Raw genomic sequence first — 17263 nt, 5'->3', positions numbered from 1 at the left:
CTACTACACGTATTTTATATTCTACTATATACACACACAATTTACCTTAATACCTACCTAAACCTATTTATCTAATTACAACATTATTTTACTACTACCAACTAATAATTTTGAAGTCGATACCGAAATTCGGTTGAATTTTTTTATTAACAATATATTATTTTTCTGTTTTCTGTGTTTTAGTGTCAGTTATCTTATTAAGTATTATAATAGGTAATTAATGCAATACTATATAGGTTTTACACTGAACTACTTCCGACTTTCCTTTACATCAGTTCACAAATATTTGATTATCTTAGATAAAAAATATGTGAAAACATTATACATGCCTTTGAAATTTTAGGGTTTCCCTCGATTTCTCCCTTTTTCCCCATCTGATACTGATTTGGTTCCAATGGGACCAAGAAGTACGCTCTTTTGAATAAAAAAAAGAATTTTGAAAATGGTACATAATTGACGGAGAAATCGACGAATATAGATTAATATATATATATATATATATATATATATATATATATCTACTACTATATATATCTATATATATATATATATATATATATATATATATATATATAATATATATATATATATATATATATATATATATATATATATATATATATATATATATATATATATATATATATATACAGCCCGACATAGAACCTCGTCCTTTTTTGAAGTTGGTTAATAATAATAAAAAAAAAAAAAATTTATATATAAAATAATTTCATTTCAAATCATTAAGTATACAAATCAAATCAATCAAATCATTAATACGTATATTTTATTTAATATATGTTCACTAGCACATACTAAAACATTTTGTTTTTCCCGGTGATGGTCCTTTTTGTTTGGAAGGTCTATGTGAAACGTGCAAAAATAGCATCATACTATTGAGATGCTGCATTTGTCTTCATATCTTTTTTCCACTTCTTTAAGGTTCTTGTGAAATCGTTCATCTTGCTCTTCACTTACATCTCCCAAAATTTCCGGAAATCACTTGATTTGGGTAATGATCTTAGAAACTGCTTTAATAATCACAGGTTTATATGCAGCGGTGGTAAAGAAACCTTATGTCGAGATATCAATGTGCCTTGGAGAACGTTCTTCTTGTGATATCTGGGAATTTTTTTATTTGATAAATTTTCACTACTTCTTGGCTAACAACTTGATCGCCATGTGACTCCATGTTTATTACTTAAGGTATTTTACCACGCCTGCAGTTCAGAAAGATTTTCATTTATTTTTACATCGATTTCTAGTGTTACGATGATAGAGATCAGACTGATATCAATAGATAATTTAAGTAGAATGTTATTTTATAAAAAAAAAACTGTTTATTTTGGCAAGCAACATGTATGAATTTACTATATCTTGTACCATAATTTTAAAAACACGACAGTTTTTCTATGTTATTTTATAGAGTTGATATAATTAACCTATCATCAGAAGTTATATAAGATATATGAAATCGAACTGTTTAGTTTAGTACTTTATTTGTTTCTTAATTGATTATATAGAGATCCATATATAACATATGTTCAGTCCATGTATTATGATCAGTTCTTAGTTATTATATGAAACCGGTATTCCAATCTTTATATAAAAAAGGGCATTTACTCATGTAAATCTTGTTGTAACTATGAAGAAATTATGGCAATATATGTACCTCTGCCTAGAGAACTATAAAAACTAGACAGAATTAGAGCGGAGACTAGAAAACACAGTTTAGTCAATTAAAAGACACTCAATTCCTCGAGAAGAATCCGCGATATACCTCGGCATCTATTTCGACGGTAGATTAAATTGGAAACATCACATTATATAGCTATCACAGCAAAGTAGAGGCAATATCACTGCTGAAAAACACGCAGGAAGTCAGAACATTTAAGCGAACCAAAGGACATCAACTTTTGTAGAGTATATATTCCAACATCTTGGTAAGTAGTTACTCTTATTTTTAATCTCTTTTTTATAAAGCTGTGTTAATCATACATTACAACTGCTAGAATATTACCACAGTTGGATTTCTTAATCTCTCTTAAAACGTATAATATTTGTTTATACAGCTGCTATAGTACAAATATGGTAATGATAACAATTATTGATAATCATAATTATAATATATAAGTTATGAAGTTAATAAAGGAAGTTATAATTTAGTGTAATAACACTATCCATAAGATATTTATTACGAACAATAACCCACGAAAAGCTATACAAAGCATTGTTTTCGAAAATCTTAAACAAAAGAAGTTGCATTATTATGTTTCTCCAGATTAGGTTAAGCTTTCCCTAATAAGCTTTATTAGAATAATCAATTAATCATTCTATTTGCTAGAGTAATACAATTTATTTTCCTTTAGCTACATATGGTTCGTACAAGTTGAATCGTTCTGTAAAAGGTTTTTAAATAAAACAAGTATATAAAAATAAATAAAATCTAGTTTATATTGTGGTTCTAAATTCGCTAACAATAGACTTAGTAGAAAAATACATTTATAAATAAAAAAAAATCAATTAATTTACAACTTAAAGGACTACATGAAAAATGAACGTATTGGTCTCGAAAAATGTAATTAATGGGCCGAATAAATGAGATGACGTACTCCCAGCTGAGGCAGCTTGCATTCTGAAACAAAAAAATATATTAGTAAGATAGATTAATTTAACCTTTGAATTAGAAGTGCAATAAAAATGTTTGTTGAGTGAACTTGTTTTCGAATGATTTTTATATATTAAAATTCAGTGTCCATATGTTTGCGCCCGTAAAACTCATAAAATAATTAATGGATGGCTTTAAAAACTTATTATTAGGTATTATTACATTTTACTAGAAGAGTGTTTTTACATTTGATACATTTATGTTCCATTATTAAAATGTATAAACTATCCATTTGTAAGTGTAACAAATTTACATTATATAATAGTATATAGTGTTCTAAAAAAAATTAAAGTAAATTAATAGAGCCTGTTGCTGAGCTTTATGAAATATTTGATATATGAAATATATGATATATGAAATATATGATATATAAAATATATGATATATGAAATATATGATATATGAAATATATGATATATGAAATATATGATATATGAAATATATGATATATGAAATATATGATATATGAAATATATATATAAAATATATGATTACGCAATATATATTTAAAATAGTCTATTCAGTGATATTCTAAATTATTGATTAAAAATCGCGTTATTCCTTTGTAAGTGATAGGGTTTCTAGCATTTGTGTGAAAAATGATCTTCTGATTAAGAGCCGAATACTAATGAACATTTAATGAAAACACTCATTAAAATTAGTGAGAATTGAGTGAAATATTGTCATAATATAAACCTCCAAAAGTTCTTCTCAACAGTTGCCAATTATGACAGACTTAGTAGCCGAAACTCCTAGTCTCAACATGTCCCGCTATTTTCCGCATCTAGCACCATGTTTGCACCATCTAGCACCATGTTGTTCGAAATGATTTGACGAGACTATTAAAATTTTTATTATTTTATTACCCGACTTTTATATAAAAAGAAAAAGCTAAACAATTAGTTCTACCTGATTTTTATATGAAGTTTTAAGTAAACTTTAATTTGCTTCACCATCGTTATTGCTTATTTTTAAACTCACCAATAATTATGAATAAACATATTGAAAAATAGCACCATTTTAGTTGTTTTATTATTATAAATTTATCTGGAACAATTTTGTAATTGTTCTTATCAAATATATTCTACAGCAATACCGGTTTCTTTATGCAAGATATACGTCCTTAATCAATAAGTACAAATAAATTAAACTCTTTGTATAATATCTAGATAACACCAAGTTAAAAAATTATTTATAATACGAATTTATGCAAACAAGAAAAATATCGGAACTTTAACCCAAAGTTTTTCAGTACTTATCGTATACTCTTCAATCTACCACTAGTTTTAACAACCATAAAGATGAAACTATTTTCCAGTTCAATTTCAATAATTTACTCAAAACTCTATCAAGGACTCTGGTAGAAAGATAATGTTATACAACTGTAAACAAATCTATGATATGAACATGAAGTTATTGGTTTATGATTCGACAATCCGTACTTGGCTGAGAAACAGATTCAAAGACGCAAGTGCAATGGTTTTAACATGTTTGTCGAATAAAAGTTCAACGATGAAATTCCTAGTAGAAGTGAAGACACTAACACTATGCAAGACCAAAACAGTTGAATTTACTATAAGTACTATAAGGAGTCAGGCTTAATTTTTAATGATTTAATGAAAATTGCCCATAATACTATTTTTAAAAATATTATAGATTGTTGTCTATTCCTTTATCTCAAGTTTCTGCCCACACTTGCAATTCTATTCATCAATTAATAACAATTATATCATATCCCAAGGTTAGAGGTCAGACACAGTGAGATAATATCCCTCAGATCGGGATTGAAATTATTTACCTATTTTAAAATTTATAAGTAATTTGATTTCTTTTTAACTTGATACAAATGTACTGTGAATGATTAAAGAATCAAGTATATTTTAGGGTGTTTATTATATTTAAATTTTACTTGAAATAAACATAATTATTGAAATATCTACATAATTTATGTAAAGGGGACAGACAAAATGATATAAACACCATGCTATAGAGCATGTATGTTGGAAACACTGTCTCCGTGTAAATAATGCGACATTTTATAGGTTACATATTTCAATGTATTATACGCTTTAATTGCGATAGTTCAGACCTCTCAGATGTTTAACATTTCATCAGCTGTACTCTTCGGTAATGTCAGCATAGTTCTAGGAAATAGATATATGTTCTATTCATAGCTAATAGAAATAGTAGTAAAAACACTAACATAAAAAAGATTGTAATGGCAAAAGTGACAACAGAGCTAAATACTCATCTGAGTAATAATGTTTCGACAGTATGGCAGAAGTTCCGCTAATTTAACACTCATGGAAGGGTTATGATTGCGAAACTCTTTATAACGTAAACCAACTCTACTTTGCGAAAGAAGATTGGAATACTGTGGAATATTCCCATAAATCATCGATTACATTGTTTCTTACAAACAGATGAGTTTATGTATGGAAAATCCCAAGAGATGCCTACAATGCGGACTGTTTTCTTTCTACAGTGATTTGGATGGTAATATCGTAGTACTAAGCTCAGTCTACTCAGTTTTTTCATTCATATCACTGGCAAGATTACTATGAATGAATATCTCGACATATCCAATGATGAGGTTCTGGTTATGACTAGCATTTCGCTACCATCAATGTCATATCGTCCAATTATTTGAGTAGTACAAGATACTCTGGCCAGCACAAACATCAGGCCTCAACTGGTATTATTGGTAGTTTTAGAGCAAATAGCAAGAAGTAGATCTGCATTTCGAACATCGTTGAAGTAATTGGTGTGTGTTTTGGTTAAGATCAGATGAACATTCCATTGGAAATGAATCAGGCACTTTACGAATATATTCCGCGAAAAATACCAGCTACTTTAAGAGGAAACAGTGGCTAAAATTAATGAAAGTGAATGATTTTATCAAATATTGTGTATTTATCAAGTATTCTGAGTATTTTTAACTAGAGTAAAATGATAAGGAAAATATTGTCTGATTCTAAAACTAATTTACAAATTGCGGCAGGCAATAGATTAAACATCTTGATGACGTATGTAAGTCAAATTTCCCACATATCATCTTCTGACACAACACCTAGGCATTAGGCTAATATAAAACACGAAAATATCAAAATTTATTTAATGGGATTATACTCACCATTGTTCAAAGGAATGAGTAGGTTTTAACACATCCCACCTTCCTCAAATAAATGTATCCGTTCTTACAATTAGCTTTAACAGATAACACGTGAGCCGTATGGTACATATCACTGAGTAAACATTTATCGTCCGTAAATTCTTCGTAGGATTGATACATGCAAACAGACGGTCTGGTCAAAACAGTTATTGAACCAAACAACAACCAGACGAGCACAACGGACATGTTTATCTTACTGACTGATCGATATAAACAGACCAGACGTCGTCTTTAGCAATAAAATTATTTTGCGCGTTATATATCTGTTATGTGTTTTCGCTATATCAAGTTTTATACCCGGAGATGCAAAACTACGATAGCAAAGGTCAAGAGAATCTTGAATCTTAATCGCAATTGCATCGCCTTAATGGCATTGGTACTAATATCAGTTTAGTGACCGTAAATAATTTGCAAATAAAGTGCATAAAATTAATAAACCATGTTAGCTAGTATATAAATGAAAGGCGTTAATTATCAATTAATATTCTTAAACAAGCTTTGTAGTTGTTAAACAGGTTCTCTGATTAATATAAATACTTATATATATGTTTGATTTTATAAGATACATTATGATTAACATTCTCATAGGTACTAGGATTTTGAATTGAATTTGAAAGCTTGATGGTAGATGTTATTACTTATGCTGAGTCGGTTTTACGTTATTTTGATAGTTCATTTTCATCTAGAATGCTATCGTGGTCAGAAAAAAACTAAAATTTCGAACTAAAATACACATGGGGTATTTATTTCTCATAATATACTTGTCTACGTAAAATCACCCAAAGAAGTCATTTCTTGAATAGTGATGCTATTTTACTAATTTTTTATCAGAGTTTACAGAAGCTTTGAAAATGAGCATCTATGCACAGCAAGATGTATAGATGTATAGGTTATTCAAACCCGCCTTAGTGTCAAAGTGGATGGCCCTTTTAGACTAACCAATATCTTCCTATTGTAGCAATCGCTACGATGCTCTAGGCCACCACGCATTCACCTACACCAAGTTCAAAGGTTGGCACCGCTGGTGGATTGGTACCATGCGGTTCCCGGCTATGTATAAGACTACCACGACGAAGTCTCGCTTTCTTTTCTTTCTCTACCCTGTCCACTCTCCCGTCGACCACATGTATCAATCAATATCGAAATAAACAAGTTCAAATTCAACCAATGTTTTCAGTTCCCGTGCGAAATTCACCAAATAGTAGTCAGTGTTCGGACAAACAATCGCATCGACAGCCAAACATTCCGACCAACCAGATGAACATTCCTACAATTGGTGACCCCGACGTGATCAAAGTGCCTAACAGGTAAACCAGCTCAACATAAGCCCCTCGATAGGTGCTTGACAGGTGTATGGTAGGATAGCACGAGGAACGGAACCCACCAACATCACATTGTCGACGTTATCCCACGAAACTAATGCGATGGACGAAAACCAAAGAAGCCCATCATGCATGACATCAATCCATGAACATCCTTGCATCACGAAATGGGACACGTAAGGCACCACACTTGTAGGTTCCTTCAAACAGATCAGAACGCCCCAAGACGAACGACGTCCTGCAACACCTTCGATGCCAGCTGATCACGTAAAACTCCTGAGTAAAGTTGGAATCCCCATCTCATAAGCAGTCCTTGAGAGATTGACTGCGTGATTGCGGATGTACTCAGGAACCTGCACCACATGGAGATACATTCCACGGCAGGTCCACTAGGAGGGGAGTAATGTAGCGACCGCTGCAGCCCTTTAGGCCACCACGCATTCACCTACAGTAAGTTCAAAGGTTGGCAACGCTGGTCGATTGGTACCACGACGTCTGTGGCTCTCTTTTATTTTCTCTAACCCCTCGTAACTGTACACTTCCATAGCGCTACCGTACTTCCTTTACCTAACTTAATACCCTGTCCATTCTCCCGTTGATCACATGTATCATTCAATAAGGAAATAAACAAGTTCATATTCAACTAATGTTTTCAGTTCCCGTGCAAATTTCTTCCACAAAATAGTAGTCAGTGTTCGGACAAACAATCGCATCAACAGCCTTACATTTCGACTCACCAGACGAACATTCCTTCACTGTACTTGTTGTGCTTCTATTTTCATGGCCAGTCACAATAGGCAACCGAAAATGGTATTTGTTTGCTAAAAAACAAAAACCGCTATATTGAAACGATTCCTAATGGCAATTTCCGTCAACTTCTGGATTAGCTGTTCTTTTCGTGCTTTTGGAGCTTTTCGATAGTAAACTTTAAGAGGTTGAGCTCGGTTTTCGTACAATAAATCTTGCAATTCATTGTTCTCCAACGTTTTAGTCCTACATTTTGAAAAGATATGACTCGAATGTACAGAAATACGCTTATTGCTAAATGATAATTAATAAGCATATAACGATATAGCAATTTATCATGGTTAAAGGTCTTAGCCAAATCGTACAGGGCCATTATTAATATCCCTCTTTATCATTTACCGCTGGCTCAGAATACTGGAAAGCATCTGCTATAAAGAAGATTTCCGTCTACTCTCACTATTCTACATCAAAATAAAGGTCAGAATGGTCATAAAATGACAAATTAAATGTTAACATTACTTCTTTGGAATACAATTTAAGAAAATTGCGAGTGAGGGCTCAGAATGGTAGAGAAATACGCTCAAATTATTATAGTGAATTCTTGGAGACATACAATTTTGTGAGAAAGTGAACAATTAATTGAAGAAAAATATATATAATCAAAATAATACGCTTGAATGTGAATTAAAATGCTGTTTCTCCGTTAAGTTCACCAGATCTAGACTAGAACTTCTGATAGTATATCCTATTTGAAAGCGGTTTGAGAAATAATTGGTGAACCTGGTCAGTCATTTTTCTAATGTTATTATTTTTGTTTTATTTTCTTTTTTCTCTTTGTAATTATCTATGCTAACCCTATCTTGTAAAAACCGACGAAAAAATATTCTTAAATTATTTAAAGTCTTTTGTACATATGTTATCAAGATGCTTAATATATTACCTGTCGCAACTTGAAAATTCCTTTCAGAGGCAAACAATATTTTTCTTCTCATTTTATTCTAGTTAAAAAGAGGCTCAATGCTATCTAATTATTTCGTACTCGTAAACGAATGAGTCTGTTAAAGTAGGTAAGATTCGACCAAAAAATGACAGATAGGCTATTTGCGCATTTTATTCCCATATAGGTTTAAACTGTATTAACAATATAAATGAAAAAACAAACACGAAGGCATGATTAATTGTTAAATACGTTTAATTGCCGGTAATAACAGATAAGATACGACAATGTTTATTGGACATACTCATAGATTTAGAGTAACAGGACGTCGAAATTTGATTAAAAAAGAAAGGAATTATAAGGAAAGTAATCAAGATCACTGCTATTACCTCAAGGCTAATGACGTATATTTTATGATACGAAAATGATATTGAATAGAGAATTACGATGAAAATATTATAATTACGCATATAAAACTGTTTATTTTTGTTGTAATCATTTCAGTTATTAAAAGAAATATAAATTACTTTTTATCGCGGTTAAAATAGTTCCTAGTTCCTGACCAATTATGTTAGGTAAAAAATAATTCAATTGTTTCCTGTAATTCTTTGGTTTTACGCTTTGCAATTCTACGAATTATTACACATTATTTATGTAGATTTATTACATCTGGTAATGTGATTAAAACTGTTAGTACTGTTGAGTTGAGAAGTTTAAAAAATAGCTTTCCAAGAAACATTTGTAACTTACTATTAGAAAAAACATGGTTTTTGTGGTCTGAAATACATTACAACTGAATGTTATTGTTTAATATTATGTTTTAGTGTTCCTTCTAATATTACCAATACATTACTGAATTCTTTGATTTTCTTTTGTTTTGATGTTTACATTCAGATAGTTCAAAAGGTTACAAGGTTTATTTGAGATAATCTGAGTTTCGTTAGTGTTATCAGTTTGGTTGCAAATGAATGGTTTAGGCTCAAAACGGGCTGGGTAGAAGGCGCGGTAGGGTTCCAGAATATTTTTGTCTATTAAAAGTTTTTCGATTATAAGGACATATCACGACATAATTACTAACGAATTCGCTACTATAGGGTGACCTTTAACTCAGTAATTCGAATCGCGAATAAAATTACTTTTACGTTGCCAAAAAATGGAGCTTTCTGGTATTTATTTGGCCTTAATTTGCTTTGGATCCTAAATAACCAGTGATAAACCACCTATAGTAGATTTACGTTTATATATTGTAGTATATCACTGAATATATTCATATAATACATAATTCTTGAGGTCATATAATGAAGAAACGATATTCGATTAAATAAAAACCCTTAAAACCTTTAAAATTGTAGGTAACAGGTTAATAATCCCTTCATTGAATCAAACACTGTTTGAATTACGATCAAAAACAGAGTTATGAGCTTTCATCTATTAGTTAAAATGTCTTCAACCTTCCTTAATTTAAACAGTAAACAAGGCAGCATATGTAATGAATCTTTTTAATGAATTCCCATGAACTGAAGGCATACACCATAATGTAGATTCAAAAAGGGCGAGCAAAATATTTTGAGAAATGTAACAATTGTCATTAGTCTCCCCTCTTCTGCTTTCTTCTATTATATTAAATTTTATTTTTAATACCGTTATTTACTTTCAATTTCCATTAATATTTTTATTAGCATCTGCTCTAATGGTTTGAAGTTTCAGGATTTCAGGATATTATTACCGCTATTAAATTATTACATGTTATTCCTAATTATTTGCCAATTAATATCTTATGGATTCTTGTTGTTTCTTTTATAAGAAAAACAAATAAACTGACAAGGTTTATGAAGATGATTCAAAGATCTACGATCATTTTTTTATTACAACTGTTTCTCATACATAAATATATTTTCGTGCCATAAAAAACTCGAACCTCTTAGTCATCCACTAGTTTATGTCTATTTTTATTATTACAAAGATGTTAACTCGACTTTTAACCTTACTATAGCTTACATTACAATTATTTTAACATATATTATTTTTATATAATAATTAATATTATATAATATATATAATTTATATTATTTTTGTTTCTTTCATTTCATTCAATAGCAATTCGATTGTTTTGTTTTCTATTTGGCTGGGTTTTTATACTGCATATTGTATGTTAGGTTACTGATAAGAATAATACATATACATTTTATACATAGAGGGATTAAATACATCCTATGTTTAGGCTCAGAAACGCGCTGAGTAGAAGGCAAGGAATAGATTGAACAGTCGCTTTTGAGGAACACAAAATCCTCTATTAATCCATTAAACATCATTGCATCCACTAAAAACAACTGTATGGTGTGGTATTCACGCTGGAAACATCGTTGGTACCTTTTTTTTTGAAAACGACCAATGTGTTGCCGTTACTGTTACTGCTGAACGGTACCGAGACATGATTCGAAATTGTCTTGTACCTGAAATGGAAGACTAAGGACTAGAGGACATGTGGTCTCAGCAAGATGAGGCCACAGCACACACAGCTCGTTCAAAAATTCATTTATTGAAATACTAATTACTAATTACTATGATTAATTACGATGTTTTTCATGTTTTTTAAAATCAAACAAAATTTTAAAATCTTAAAAACAATATTTGTCACGACATTGAGAAAGTCAGCCTCAGATGTTACAAGATGTCATGAAAAAAGCCTTAAAAAGCTTTTTAGTGCTAAAAGAAAAATAAACTTTTATGAAAACCAAACTTACTCATCTTTTCTTTGAGCGAAGTTAAATTAAAAAGGCAATTAAAATGTTAGCGGGACTTTTGCCCCACGTTGTATATCAATAAAAACGTGTAAACATTGCTTTCAGAAATTGGTTAAGTGATATTATTATGAACTGAAACCAGCGAAAATTTGATGAATAATCTGTTAGAATATATTATGATATGATCGATATTAAAATGATCGATGATTAATTATTACATTTTAAAATACATCAACATCCTTTTGTTATATATAAATTGAAATAATTTTCTTTTACTAAAAATTAGACAATTTCATGAAGTTATATTTAATAAATATGTTATCAGTTCTTTTAGTTATTTATATTTTAACATTCTCGGAATCTCAAGGAAACATTTCTTCATAAAGAATTTGATATTTCTTTGCTGAGAATGTATTGAATAAAAACATATATTTTTAATACATCTTTTTCTAAGATCCATATCAAAATATCTTTATAAAACTACTGCTCTTGTACAGATATCCTTCAGCATAACTAATAACAAAAATCACTTGATCATCTATCAATTTATTCGTGGATAGAAAATATAAATAAGTGATAAAACTGGCAGCCACATATATCATGAGTAATCACAACACAACTATCGTGAAAAACAGGATTTCCACATTCGTTCGCTTCAGTGCCGTCAGAAAACATAAAAATATGTATGTTTTTTCTTGAGATATGCTTAAAATGATGCTAGAGATCGATGATTAATGATTACATTATAAAATACATCAACATCCTTTTCTTATACATAATTTGAAATAATGTTCTTTTACTAAAAATTACGCAATTTTATGAAGTTACATTTAATAAATATATTAGAAATGCCTTTAATTCTTTATATATTAAGGTTCTATGAACTCCAAAGAAACCTTTTATATAAGGAACTTGATATTTCTTAATACAGAATATATTGAATAAAAACTTACATTTCTAATAATTATTGTTCTAAGATCTATATCCAAATATCTTTATACAACGATTCCTCTTGTAAAGATACCCCTTAGCACAATTAATGACACGAATCACTTGACCATCCATCAGTTTGTTCGTGGATAGGAAATCGAAATACGTGAGGAAACTGGCACCCACTTGCATCACAAACAAGCACAATAGAACTATCGTGAAAAACAGGACGGTAGCGTTCGTTTGTCTCATGTTTAATTGCAAGAAGTTGCTGCGGCTGCGACGATCTTTCAGTAACTGTACAGTGGAATGTATGATTTCAGACTTGTCCCACGAGGGATCAATTGAGGTCATGTACCAATCCAAGCCGGGTTCATTGGTGAGCGTGAAACAGTTTCTTGTGAAAAAAAAAACACACGACACGCGTCAGAGGAAAAATACGTTTAACCCGGCATCACGGTCGACCTTGAAATTTTATTATAGAACAATAGGTGTTTACCAAGGTTCGGTTCACTCAGTCACCGATAGACATCGCGTAGCGTTTTAGTTTTTAGTCAGAATTTCGTTTAATCTAACTGTCTCGTGTCCGATTCGAACGATATAAAAATAAATCCGGCTTTTTATCACGCAAGATACGATTCGTGTGCCGTACTTAATTGATATCAATCAATTGAGTGCGGTTTGATTTTGAAATATTCATTATATTATATTATATTATAGTCGCTGCTTTGTTAAAATCTTACAGTTGCTAATTTTGAAGTATTAGAATAAAATGACAAGAACTATTGTAGTTATTAAGTTTAGTTCACTGGAGATTTCAGATACAGTATCAGTTATCAATAGAGAAACCTTCAAATAATGTCAATATCTATTCTCAATTTTGTCTAAAGATCTCTGTAATGCAATACAAGCGTTCAAAATAATTAATTTAAGGCAAATAATGTTTATCTTTTATGCCCCTGTTTCCTTAAAATATTAGGATATGATTCAATATATGAATCGTGTGCTATAGTTAATTGATGCCAATCTACTAAGTGCGATTTAATTTTGAAATATCCATTATGTTATATATAGTCCCTGTTTCCTTAAAATATTAGATTTACCAATTTTGAAGTATTAGAATAAAATTGTCAAAAACTATTGTAGTTATTAAGTTTAGTTCACTAGAGATTTCAGATACAGTATCAGTCATCAATAGAGAAACCTTCAAATAATGTCTGTAAAGCAATACAAGTGTTGAAAATAATCAATTTAAGGCAAATCATGTTTATCTTTTATTTTTCAATACATGAATCGTGTGCTATAGTTAATTGATACCGATAAACTAAGTGCGATTTAAATTTGAAACATTCGTTATGTTATATTATAGTCACTGTTTCGTGAAAATATTACAGTTACCAATTTGGAAGTATTATAATAAAATTGGCAAGAACTGTTCAATTTATTAACTTTATCTTTTTCACCATAGAGAAGCTATACGTCAAAATATAAGACAATCTAAAGCAATTACAAATATATAAAACTCTGTTAGAAAGCATGATGTGGGTTAGAAACTTCCGAAATAATTATTTTAATTTTGAAGACGAATAATTTTATGTCAAGTTTCAAAACTTTGAAAATTAGCAATAAGTGGGGTACGAATTTAATCCTAGAGCAACAACATCAGGAATATTTTAAGTCTTGTTGTGCTACAATGCACTACGCAAATTTCAAACCCATTACGAGTATTGAAAGAATATAGGAAGAATCCCACTACACATTAAAATGTTCAAGAAAACCGAACATTCTTAATATCAAGCTTTCGTTCTGCATTTTGATATAGTTTATTATGAGTTTATAAAAAAGAATGGAACCTTCATGAAAGATTGAACATTGAAATTGATTGAAGATTGAAAAAATTGAAAAGAATTACAAATTAACAATAAACATATTCAAAGTAAGATAGACTCATAAGATATCTAATCAATTTGCTGTATTAAGTAATGCCTGGCGCTTATAACATGAATTTTTACACAATAAACAGCGAGAATTTGTGTTATGTACGTTAAAGTATAGCCCGTCTAATAAAACCGCCAATTCACATCATATATGATGTCGAACATATTGCCAAATGCAGTTTTTAGCTTAAAACATGAAACTATTCTTCCTTCTAATTTTATAATAATTTAAGAGATATAGAAAACTTCATAATTCTTCAAAATCTGCTTCGTTTGGGACATTTAACCGAATCAATAAAATTCAATTCGTTTAGGTACTACTGAAACATGTTGCCAAATATCAGCAAAATTCTCAATTGAAAAGTCCCCGGCCTGACACATAGATGGTGCTAATAGTATTAAATCCATATGTTTTTAGTTAGTCCTAACCCTCAAAATATATTGCTTTTTGAAGGGAAAATTATAGTTGAAGCAAAAACTTGCCTTGATGCCGATTTTCCAGATACTGTCTCGGGAAAATCAACCATTAAGGATTGGTATACTAAGTTTAGACGTGGTAAAATGAGCACTGAAGACGGCGAACGCAGTTAACGTCCAGAAAAGGTTGTTACTGACGAAAACATTTAAAAAATCCACAAAATGATTTTAGAATGACCGTAAATTAAAATTAGCCAACCAAAAAAGGCACCGAGAACATAAATGTTCAACAAAGAGGAATCCCATCGGCTCGTTGTCGAATGTTTCGGTCAAACTAGGTTACGTACGGAGGCTAGACGAAACGATTCAGAAGTTAGACCTGGTAGAGGACTCCTTATAGCGCCTATAACAACCATAAATATCAATAAGACCCGAGATCGTGGAATTTTCGGGAATTCCTTAAGAGTCCGAAACGCACATGATTTATCAGCGTGAGAAGTTCCCAGCCGGAAGAGTGTTTCTTACCCAGATATTCTGAGCGATTCGGGGTACAGAAAAGGATCTCTTGGACCATATTTGTCCACCACCACCAAGAACCCTAGAGAGGAGCTTCAGCGATAAAACACTGTGAATCGACCACGGGAGAACAGAATTTACACCGACAATGAAGAAAGCATTTTCACCAAGACCGAAGGAAAGAGATGAAACGAGAAGAAGAAAATATTGTTGGGAATTGAGAAGAAAGTATTGAATTGATTGAAGAAAGCATTGAGTTGAATTGATTGAAGAAAATATTGAGTAGATTTCATTGAAAAAAGAATTGAAATGAACATTGATTCAGGAAAACATTGAAATAAGAATTGTTAAAGGTACTAAGTATGAAGACATTGAAGTAATATTGTTAGAAGAATTGAGAGCAGTATGGTTAGGTACTGGTCTGGTAACTGGTGAACTGGTCTGGCCGTCGCTATATGGTAATTGAACGAGTTAGACTCGACAATTGGACATACAATTATTCACCTTTTGCTGAGTCACTGAGTAAGTATATGGTCTAAAGTTGTTTTAGTGGAAGACAACTCTTCTCCTGTCGCCTGCTTTATTCGCATTAGTTGTAGAGAGTAGAGAGTCACCCAATTCTCGCTGAGTCTGCTCTGTGTTTTTAGCTCTCGGAAATAAACATCAAAAAATTTACGAAAATCTCTGATGATCTCCATTTTTCAAAGTGCAACTAATTTTTAACCGAATAAACAGATGACGTTACCTTTACGTGTCGAATAATCTATTGGCTTTAACCTTTCAAACACACAAGAAAGTTATATTAAAAGTATGTACATTTAAACTATATTCAATTCATATTTCATAACTCATGAAAAATTAATGAAATATAAGAAATACTTTTGCCTCAACTTTATTTACCCACGATTTTGTCTGAAATTTCATTATTTACCACATATAAAATATACGGTCGATTTTTGATGAATTGCGGTGCTATCGAGGAAAGTATATTAATAAAAAATAAAAGTGTAGAATCAGTAAAATTTTATATTTGTACAACCCTGTATATTTAATCTTAAAATTAAACAAACAATTTAAAACTTAACCGTAATCTCTGTATCCTTATCAGCGTCAGCGATAGTCACGCGTCATAAATTGCAATCTCATTTACCTTTCTACGTGTAGATTTTCCTACACATCCCGTTAAAATACACCATTCCCGTCGAGCATCCCCTCACCCGGAATATATGGGCTCCCTTTAAAGTGTAGTTGCGCTTCAGGAAGGTCTCGTAGTTGAGATAGACCGCACTGACGCAAAAATTGCATAACAATACGCACATCAGGCACACGAATACGAAGCGGACTCGTAACATTTTACAACATCGTTTCTCGGCGGCAAACGTAGAAGTGTAATTATTGCTCAATATTTAATTTAGATTAGACCAGGTTGCCTGGTAACGCGACATCAATTTTTTATCTTATTTTCACGTTTATGGCGCATCGAAAACAACTGTAGAATCACCGCGAGAAAGTTCAGCATATTTAATCGCGAATCCTGAAAATATTCAAGGATGGAATCAAAATATCTAGAGTATATTTGATTTTGGCAGGCTCACACTCTCATGAAGATCCAGCCATAGCATCAATGAGCCAACAAACGCACCTAATTCGACCGTAAAGATGGCGTACAAAAGCCAATGAAACAAAATCCAGTCATATAAGTTTTACGCTCCGTAGAAGAATATGTCAATAATTGTCAATTCCCGCAAGCCGAGGATGATCTTGTTATGTACCAAGGTCGACATCTATCTTTGAAGAAGCACATACTCGCAAAACGGAAACAACTTGGAGTTAAACTCTATCAAATATATGGGCTTATCAGGCAAAAATTCAA

General features: G+C 31.2%; 2 protein-coding genes across 4 annotated transcripts in view; both read right to left on the bottom strand.

Moving 5' to 3' along the window:
• LOC143191685 (uncharacterized) overlaps window positions 1-17263 on the bottom strand; it is a 36529-nt gene that overhangs the window by 8967 nt on the left and 10299 nt on the right. The gene's annotated exons all lie outside the window — the stretch shown is intronic.
• On the bottom strand, window positions 2431-16792 carry LOC143191687 (uncharacterized). Of its 3 annotated transcripts, none has more exons than XR_013004586.1 (2): window positions 5802-5943; window positions 2431-2635 (listed from the first exon to the last, which is right to left on the bottom strand). XR_013004586.1 is itself a non-coding variant. In XM_076397058.1 (2 exons), the coding sequence occupies exon 1, from the start codon at window positions 16740-16742 to the stop codon at window positions 16545-16547; it is 198 nt and encodes a 65-aa protein (XP_076253173.1). In that variant the 5' UTR covers window positions 16743-16792; the 3' UTR covers window positions 2431-2635; window positions 16541-16544. The 3 variants fall into 3 exon arrangements, 2 of the variants coding, with proteins under 2 accessions (XP_076253173.1, XP_076253172.1); XM_076397058.1 differs by lacking the exon at window positions 5802-5943 and adding an exon at window positions 16541-16792; XM_076397057.1 differs by lacking the exon at window positions 5802-5943 and adding an exon at window positions 12544-12991.

The sequence above is a fragment of the Rhynchophorus ferrugineus genome, unplaced genomic scaffold (genome assembly GCF_030347505.1).
Source record: "Rhynchophorus ferrugineus isolate W39M unplaced genomic scaffold, kcgeb_rfMv2 rfM2, whole genome shotgun sequence".
Taxonomy (NCBI): Eukaryota; Metazoa; Arthropoda; class Insecta; order Coleoptera; family Curculionidae; genus Rhynchophorus; species Rhynchophorus ferrugineus.
Note: the sequence above shows the minus strand (reverse complement) of the source record. Positions and strands in the feature narration are given on the sequence as shown.